General features: G+C 47.6%; 1 protein-coding gene across 6 annotated transcripts in view; it reads right to left on the bottom strand.

Moving 5' to 3' along the window:
- The window catches only part of CHD8 (chromodomain helicase DNA binding protein 8), a 1,013,809-nt gene that overhangs the window by 284,029 nt on the left and 719,952 nt on the right, over positions 1–9,828 (bottom strand). For all 6 annotated transcript variants that reach the window (XM_069238270.1, XM_069238269.1, XM_069238274.1 and 3 more), the window contains exon 29: positions 7,126–7,330. In XM_069238270.1, the coding sequence (XP_069094371.1) occupies positions 7,126–7,330 (205 nt within the window). The remainder of the gene's footprint in view (positions 1–7,125; positions 7,331–9,828) is intronic.

The raw sequence follows: 9,828 nt of genomic DNA, 5'->3' as shown, positions 1-9,828 counted from the left end.
CCCCCAGGCAGGAGCTGTAACACCTGGCGGTGAGCCTCAAAGGCTCACCCCTTTGTCACAGAACCGCAGGACACTCCAGCTAGTGGAGTTGCCCGCCCCCTCCGGCCCGGCCCCCACTTTTGGCGGCAAGGCCGGAGAAAATAATGAGAATAACAAGGAGGAGTCACTGGCCAGTCAGGACAGCCCCTAAGGTGTCCTGAGCTGAGGTGACTAACTTTTAGAAATCCTCCATCTTGCAGATGGAGGATTCCCCCAATAGGGTTAGGAGTTGTGACCCCCTCCCCTTGGGAGGAGGCACAAAGAGGGTGTACCCACCCTCAGGGCTAGTAGCCATTGGCTACTAACCCCCCAGACCTAAACACGCCCTTAAATTTAGTATTTAAGGGCTACCCTGAACCCTAGAAAATTAGATTCCTGCAACTACAAGAAGGACTGCCTAGCTGAAAACCCCTGCAGAGGAAGACCAGAAGACGACAACTGCCTTGGCTCCAGAAACTCACCGGCCTGTCTCCTGCCATCCAAAGATCCTGCTCCAGCGACGCCTTCCAAAGGGACCAGCGACCTCGACATCCTCTGAGGACTGCCCCTGCTTCGAAAAGACAAGAAACTCCCGAGGGCAGCGGACCTGCTCCAAGAAAGGCTGCAACTTTGTTTCCAGCAGCCTTGAAAGAACCCTGCAAGCTCCCCGCAAGAAGCGTGAGACTTGCAACACTGCACCCGGCGACCCCGACTCGGCTGGTGGAGATCCAACACCTCAGGAGGGACCCCAGGACTACTCTGATACTGTGAGTACCAAAACCTGTCCCCCCTGAGCCCCCACAGCGCCGCCTGCAGAGGGAATCCCGAGGCTTCCCCTGACCGCGACTCTTTGAATCCTAAGTCCCGACGCCTGGGAGAGACCCTGCACCCGCAGCCCCCAGGACCTGAAGGACCGGACTTTCACTGGAGAAGTGACCCCCAGGAGTCCCTCTCCCTTGCCCAAGTGGAGGTTTCCCCGAGGAACCCCCCCCTTGCCTGCCTGCAGCGCTGAAGAGATCCCGAGATCTCTAATAGACTAACATTGCGAACCCGATGCCTGTTTCTACACTGCACCCGGCCGCCCCCGCGCCGCTGAGAGTGAAATTTCTGTGTGGGCTTGTGTCCCCCCCGGTGCCCTACAAAACCCCCCTGGTCTGCCCTCCGAAGACGCGGGTACTTACCTGCAAGCAGACCGGAACCGGGGCACCCCCTTCTCTCCATTCTAGCCTATGCGTTTTGGGCACCACTTTGGACTCTGCACCTGACCGGCCCTGAGCTGCTGGTGTGGTGACTTGGGGTTGCTCTGAACCCCAACGGTGGGCTACCTTGGACCAAGAACTGAACCCTGTAAGTGTCTTACTTACCTGGTAAAACTAACAAAAACTTACCTCCCCCCAGGAACTGTGAAAATTGCACTAAGTGTCCACTTTTAAAACAGCTATTTGTCAATAACTTGAAAAGTATACATGCAATTTTTATGATTTAAAGTTCCTAATGTACTTACCTGCAATACCTTTCAAACAAGATATTACATGTTAAATTTGAACCTGTGGTTCTTAAAATAAACTAAGAAAAGATATTTTTCTATACAAAACCTATTGGCTGGATTTGTCTCTGAGTGTGTGTACCTCATTTATTGCCTGTGTGTATGTACAACAAATGCTTAACACTACTCCTTGGATAAGCCTACTGCTCGACCACACTACCACAAAATAGAGCATTAGTATTATCTATTTTTACCACTATTTTACCTCTAAGGGGAACCCTTGGACTCTGTGCATGCTATTCCTTACTTTGAAATAGCACATACAGAGCCAACTTCCTACAACTGGTACAAGGAACTAGGCGATGTCAGTGGACTGCACACCTCTCCAGATACTGAATTGCTCTCTCCACTTACTGTGGCTACAGAAGTATCTTACGCAATGGTGCTGAAAAGGGCAGCTGAGATTCTTGAACTTCCCTCTGTGGTGATCAAGACTTTTCCAGGTAGGGATACACATGTGAAGAAAGTTGGCTCTGTATTTACTATCTCCAAGTGAGAGATAGTGTTTACAGAGTCCAAGAGGTTCCCCTTAGAGGCTGATAGTGACAAAAGTAGATAATACTAATGATCTATTTTGTGGTAGTGTGGTCGAGCAGTAGGCTTATCAGAGGGTAGTGTTAAGCATTTGTTGTACACGCACAGGCAATAAAATAGGAACACACACTCAAAGACAATTCCAGGCCAACAGGTTTATATATAGAAAAATATATTTTCTTGATTTATTTTAGAACCACAAGATTCAAGATAAGTATATAAAATGCAAGGTACTTCACACAGCTAAGTATAGAACTTTGATTTAAACCAGTAGTACACACAGTGTAGGGTAAAATGGCAATAAGCTATTTTAAAAGCGGACACTGCAAAAAAATCAACAGTTCCTGGGGGAGGTAAGTTTGGTTAAGTTTCTCAAGTAAGTAAAGCACTTACACAGGCAGTCTACTGGGCATAGGCAGCCCACCGTTGGGGGTTCAAGGCAACCCCAAAGCCACCACATTAGCAACACAGGGCTGGTCAGGTGCAGAGGTCAAAGGAGGGCCCAAAACACATAGGCGCCTATGAAGAACAGCGATGCTCTGGTCCTAGTCTGCTTACAGGTAAGTACCTGCGTCCTTGTGGAGCAGACCAGGGGGGGTTTGTGGAGCACAGGGGTTGGGGGGGGGGGGGGGGGGGGGGGGAAAGGAGGGAGTTTACGCACAAGCCCACCAAACAAACTCTCAGCGGCACAGGGGAGGCCGGAAGCAGAAGGCAAATTAGGCATCAGGTTTGCTATTGAAAGCAATGGAGGGACCCGGGGGTCACTTAGGCGATGCAGGCAGGGCACAGGGGGCCTTCTCGGGCCAGCCACCGACTGGGCTAGGATGAGGGCTGCCTGCTGGTCACTCCTGCACTAGTAGGTGGTTCCTCTCGGTCCTGGGGGCTGCAGGTGCTTGGTCCAGGCATCGGGTTCCTTTGTTACCAGGCAGTCGCAGTCAGGGGGAGCCTCTGGATCCTCTATGCAGGCATCGCTGTGGGGGTGCTGGGAGGTCGACTCAGGGTGTCCATGTCGTTGGGAGTCGTCTGGGTGTCCTCTCTGCAGTGTTGGTTCTCCTGAACTCAAGCTGGGGGTGTCGGGTGCAGAGTGTGAAGTCTCACGCTTTTGGCGGGACGAGAGAGTTCTTTAAAAATTGCTTCTTTGTTGCAAAGTTGTTGCAAGTTCTGAACATTGCAGTTCTCGGGAGTTTCATGGTCCTGTAGGTTCAGGGCAGTTCTCTGAGTCCTCAGACGTTGCTGGTCCATGTCGGGTGCGTCGCTATGCAGTTTCATTGAGTCTGAAGACAGGCCGGTAGGGCTGGGGCCAAGTCAGTTGTTGTCTCCGAAGTCTCTGCAGGGCTTTCAGGTCAGCAGTCCTTTCTTGAGGTTGCACAAATCCGATTTCCTGGGTTCAGGGTCATCCCTAAATACTAAATTTATGGGTGTGTTTAGGTCTGGGGGGCAGTAGCAAATGGCTACTGTCCTAGAGGGTGGCTACAGTCTCCTTGTGCCTCCTCCTTGAGGGGAGGGGGGCACATCCCTATTCCTATCGGGGGAATCCTCCAAAACCAAGATGGAGGATTTCTAAAGGCAGGGGTCACCTCAGCTCAGGACACCTTAGAGGCTGTCCTGACTGGTAGGTGGCTCCTCCTTGTTTTTGTCATTATCTCCTCTGCACTTGCCGCCAAAAGTGGGGGCTGTGTCCAGGGGGCGGGCATCTCCACTAGCTGGAGTGCCCTGGGGCATTATAATACAAAGCCTGAGCCTTTGAGGCTCACTGCTAGGTGTTACACTTCCTGCAGTGGGGTGGAGGTTTGGGGTGGAGGTTTGGGGGGAGGGGGGAGGGGGGAGGTGTGAAGCATTTCCACCCAGTGCAGGCTTTGTTTCTGACCCTAGAGAGCACAAAGGGTCTACCCACGGGTCAGAAACTCGTCTCAGTGGCATGCTGGCAAAGACCAGTCAGTCCTGCACTGAAGGATTGGGTAAAATACAGGGGAGATGCCCTCTGTGTGCATTTTTTAATAAATCCAACACTGGCATCAGGGTGCAGTGTTGGTTCCAGGCATCGGGTCCCTTGTTGCAGGCAGTCGCAGTCAGCGAGAGCCTCTGGATCCTCTCTGCAGGCGTCGCTGTGGGTGCTCAGGGGGGTCGTCTCTGGTTACTCACAGGCTCGCAGTCGCCGGGGAGTCCTCCCTGAGGTGCTGCTTTTCTGCAGGTCGAGCCACCTCTTTTGTTACAGCGCCCCAGGGCATCCCAGCTAGTGGAGATGCCCGCCCCTCCGGCCACTGCCCCCACTTTTGGCGGCAAGGCTGGAGGAGATAATGAGAAAAACAAGGAGTCACCACCCACCAGTCAGGACAGCCTATAAGGTGTCCTGAGCGGAGGTGACCCCTGCCTTTAGAAATCCTCCATCTTGGGTTTGGAGGATTCCCCCAATAGGATTAGGGATGTGCCCCCCTCCCCAAAGAGAGGAGGCACAAAGAGGATGTAGCCACCCTCAAGGACAGTAGCCATTGGCTACTGCCCTCCCAGACCTAAACACACCCCTAAATTCAGTATTTAGGGGCTCCCCAAATCCCAGGAAATCAGATTCCTGCAACCTGAAGAAAGGACTGCTGACCTACAAGCCTGCAGAGAAGGACGAAGACGACAACTGATTTGGCCCCAGCCCCCGGCCTGTCTCCAACTTTGAAAACCTGCTCCAGCGACGCATCCGACAGGGGCCAGCGACCTATGAAGCCTCAGAGGACTGCCCTGGACTACAGGACCAAGAAACTCCCGTAAACAGCAGCCCTGTTCAAAACCAGCTACTTCTTTGCAACAAAGCAACTTCCAAGGACTTCACGTTTCCCGCCGGAAGCTTGAGACTACACTCTGCACCCGATGCCCCCGGCTCGACCTGCAGAAAACCAACACCTCAGGGAGGACTCCCCAGCGACTGCGAGCCCTTGAGTAACCAGAGACGACTTCCCTGAGCCCCCACAGCAACACCTGTAGAGAGAATCCAGAGGCTCCCCCTGACGGCGACTGCCTGTATCAAGGGATCCGATGCCTGGAACCAACACTGCACCCACAGCCCCCAGTACCTGAAGGAACCGGACTTCGATGCAGGAGTGACCCCCAGGCGACCCTCTGCCTTGGCCAGGTGGTGGCTGTCCCAAGAAGCCTCCACCCCCTGTGCCTGCCTGCCTGCACTGCTAGAGTGACCCCCGGGTCCCTCCATTGAAATCTATACAAAACCAGACGCCTGCTTTGCACACTGCACCCGGCCGCCCCTGTGCCACTGAGGATGTGTTTTGTGTGCCTACTTGTGCCCCCCCCCCAGTGCTCTACAAAACCCCCTTAGTCTGCCCCCTGAGGATGCAGGTACTTACCTGCTGGTAGACTGGAACCGGAGCACCCCTGTTCTCCATAGGCACCTATGTGTTTTGGGCACCTCTTTGACCTCTGCACCTGACCGGCCCTGAGCTGCTGGTGTGGTAACTTTGGGGTTGCCTTGAACCCCCAAAGGTGGGCTGCCTATGCCCCAGAACTGAGACTTGTAAGTGTTTTACTTACCTCCTAATCTAACCTTTACTTACCTCCCCCAGGAACTGTTGATTTATGCACTGTGTCCACTTTGAAAATAGCTTATTGCCATTTTTACAAAGACTGTATATGATATAGCTTTCATTCAAAGTTCCTAAAGTATCTAAGCGAAGTACCTTCCATTTAAAGTATTAACTGTAAATCTTGAACCTGTGGTTCTTAAAATAAACAAAGAAAAGGTATTTTTCAATATATAAACCTATTGGCCTGGAGTAAGTCTGAGTGTGTGTTCCTCATTTATTGCCTGTGTGTGTACAACAAATGCTCAACAGTACCCTCTGATAAGCCTACTGCTCGACCACACTACCACAAAATAAAGCATTAGAATTATCTACTTTTGCCACTATCTTACCTCTAAGGGGAACCCTTGGACTCTGTGCACACTATTTCTTACTTTGAAATAGTATATACAGAGCCAACTTTGGGCAGGTTTTTACTTATTCTTTCTAATTTAACAAGGGTGTACGGCACACTCTATCTGCAGCTTTACATGTCTTTTTAAGCCTATGGTTAACCATGATCTCTAGACTGCACAAGAAATATTCATAGAAGATACGTACCTAATCCTCTTCATCCATTGGTCTGTTACTTTTTCATTCACATTTCTCTTTAGCCCACTACAGCAAAGGTCAGTGAACTTCAGGAATTTGCTAACTTCACTGTGAGTGATGGCACAAAATGCGTATCCACCCACAAAGCACTTCACTTACGTGCCATGAAGTACTAAAGCAATGTGTGCTCTTTGATACTAAAAAATGTATTTGCTTTCAAACAATCTTTTTTTTTCAGATTGCCGTAAGCTTCCCTAACAATAACATTTAGCTACAAACATGATATGACAAAACAAGCATTGACAAAGCCAATAAGTTGGTGGCCTGTGTTAATCATACTGATTATGCCAAGACTTGTTTAAATATAGGAGGGCTGGGTGTGTGGCTAGAAGCTAATTCACTGGCAGCAAGTTATAGGTGGCACAGAAGCAGCATACCCTTCAGAACCTGTAAGCAGTTTAAGCGACAAATCTTGCTGACCAGGCTTCTATAAACCCAGGGACTAGGAATGTTTGCCAAAAGTGTGCTCAAGTAGCTAGCAGAAGATGTGAAACTCCTCAAAACTACTTAGAGATCAAGGGAGAATTATGTATAGATATTTAAAGTAAATAAATATTCTACTTATCTTTATTAAAAACTAAAAGGAGGATTAAAGTCGGTCTATGTACAATAACAGTGATGAGACAGCATTCAAATTAAGGAGCTAGGTCCAATAACAAAAGATCTAGAACAGTGTATATTCTGGCCCTGCAAATGGTACATATAAGGCTTAAGACAATATTTCTCTTACTTCGTACACATCAGGTTTTATCACTGCGCCTTTTTTCAAATACCTGTGCTATCTCTCTTCCATCAACAATTTCTCATTATACCTGCTACTAATACTGTGGCTCTCTCAAATCTAAGCATTACCTCTGTTGTTTCTCCCGTCTTGCAATCTCTTTCAACTTGAAAGCAGCTTCACAACGACGTTTGCGGCGGTCTCCTCGCTCTGCAGCTTCAATCTTCGCTTGCTCCCGCTTAAAGCTGCGCTGGTAGGCTGTGATGAGGCGGCGCAGGCGGGCCGTCAAAGCTGAGCCTGGGGGCCAGCACAGGCGACCTGGAAGTGGTGCCTGGGCTGTTCCAGAAGAAAATAAGACAAAGCTGACAATAGACTGGATGTGAGCAGACTCATCTCACACAAATGAGTGGCACCATTTTTCTAACAAACCTGAAGCATAACAAGCATTCTCCTGGTAACCTGTGACCTTTGCTCTGAAAATATGCACTGATCTAACTCTCTTGCATAAAGTTGGAAACCAGTTATGTTCTGTCCAGGAAGAAAGGTCTGGTAAGGTAATAGGTGATAGAGAAGATGAGTCTTTCCTGTCTGATTTATAGTTCTGTGACCACCAGAAGCTGCACATTTGAGTCAGGGGTAATGAGTAAGAGGCACTTTTAAGGTAATTCAAGAGTAAAGGGAAACTGGAGGGGAAGGGTGTTGATTAGTTGTAAGAAAACATGCCCAGTACAACTTATTTGAATTACGCCTGTCAAAACACTTAGAGCCTGATTTACAGTTTGAAGGATCAAGTACTCTACTGCAAACGCGGGTAGGCGTCTTCTGAGAAATGGCATTACATCACTTGTCCCATTTAGGGTGGACAGTATAATGTCCTTTTATGTCGGTCACCAGCAACAGGAAATACAAATAATGAACCACAGCACCCTGGTAGATAGTGCCATGTTTTGGGATTTTCAGAAACAAAAGCCTGCTGTAGAAGTTTGCTTTTGAAAAACAAAACATTTGGCAACAGTTGCTGCTGAATGGCCATCCATCAAACCCTGGAAGAAACCACAGTATGGAGTTTCCTTTCATTGTAGTGAGATAACCATTGGGCAAGCAGTCAATTCTTAATTTGGCTGGAGGTAGTTCATCAGGGTGGCAAAGGTGACAAACGCTGATCCTTCCACCAAACTATAAATCAGCCCTTTAGAGGGAAAAGGAATGCATAACAAGAAATAGGTTAAAGAGCTGTAACAGTTTTGTAGCCTGATTCCATTCCCCATTTATAAGACATATTACAACAACTAGTGGTTGTAATATAAATAACAAACCATTTGTTTTTGGTATTTGTTGTGGTAGGAAAATGTGTGACCAAGAGCCCACAATGCTTTACTACGTGGCCACTATTTTCAGGCTTCCATTTATGATTTTGAGAGAGGATAGTAGCATATCAATTGTAACGTATGTCACAGGTCTTAGGGCACAAAATTCAGCAATAAGACAATGTGCACTTGACAGGGTTCAGCGAAGTAAGGAATATATGTTATAGATTCCCATGGAATTTCAATATCATCATCAAGAGGACTCTACAAAGCCCAAAAGCACCCTACAAAGCTTTAAAGTTTTAGAATAGTTTACTCAAATTTCTGTTTTTGAAAGGTAAAAAAATATATAGAACTTTTTTATCAGTGACTAGAGACCTTGCTTCAACAAACTCTCTCCCTTCCACAGGAAGAATGTGTTAAAAAAAAGAAAGGCAAAGGTCTTTCTAAAATGAAACATTCCCAACTAAGTTCAGTTTGCTCCTTTCAACAAAATTCCATTTGAAGAACAACCATATTCAAGCTAACATACCCTCCCCCACCACCCAAAAACAATAAATAATGTGATACAAAAATATGCCCAGCCCAAGGGTATTTTGATGTCATTTACAAACAATTCGCCCTTTGGCCTTGTGGTTTATGCCGCCACTATAATATCTCTATAGTACTATAAGACAATGTCACAAGGTTACCCATTTCTTATTGCCCAGGACAGTCAGGAGGGCTGAATGTTAATGTTACTCTAAAACAGTCTAAAGCAGCAAAATTGTCACAGATAAATAACTTGTTGCCTTTTCTTCAAATACAAACCTACTCAAGATCCACATGCTGTAGATAGATCAGAGAACCACCTAAGGTTAGGGGTGAAAAGTGCTAGCAGTACCAAATAAAAGCTTAAATACTGTTTGGCTTACTTCCCATCCTGTCATTTTGGTTTATCTACACACTAATGTTTAGAAGATGATGTACGAGTGATTTTGGTTGCAACTGCGCAGATAACAGGCCAGCACAAAATTCAGAGAAATGCTAGCAAAGCAAAACGTTTCTCCTTGCTTACAAAGTAATCTCAGCATAACTGAACTGTTAACAATTCATCATACAACTGTCCCCTTTTGGTTTCTTGACTTAGGGCTCTAAGGCCTGCTTTAGGGGTGACATATACAAAAGACACAGTGATTTGGGCCATGCCACTCAAGTGTGCGATGTGTTTCCAATCATGGCTTGCACCATGACATGCAGTCTGCAACAGCAGGCTTTGTGTAATTTGGATGGGGGCTCCTTACGTTAATAAATGCTGCAGCTTTTAGGGACCCTCTTTAGTACCCAGACCCTAGGTACCAGGGGTACCATTAACTAAGGACTTACAGAGGTACTAAAGTGGGTGACAATCGTACACAATAAGACCTTTTATCTTGTTTTAGAGAAGCAGCACAGGCACTGGGGCCCTGGTTGGCAGGAATCCAGTGCACCTTCACTCAAAAAAAACTTCAGTACTAGTGGCAAAAACGGGAGGTGACCATGTTGAAA

This window comes from Pleurodeles waltl, chromosome 6 (assembly GCF_031143425.1).
Source record: "Pleurodeles waltl isolate 20211129_DDA chromosome 6, aPleWal1.hap1.20221129, whole genome shotgun sequence".
NCBI classification, from domain to species: domain Eukaryota; kingdom Metazoa; phylum Chordata; class Amphibia; order Caudata; family Salamandridae; genus Pleurodeles; species Pleurodeles waltl.
Note: the sequence above shows the minus strand (reverse complement) of the source record. Positions and strands in the feature narration are given on the sequence as shown.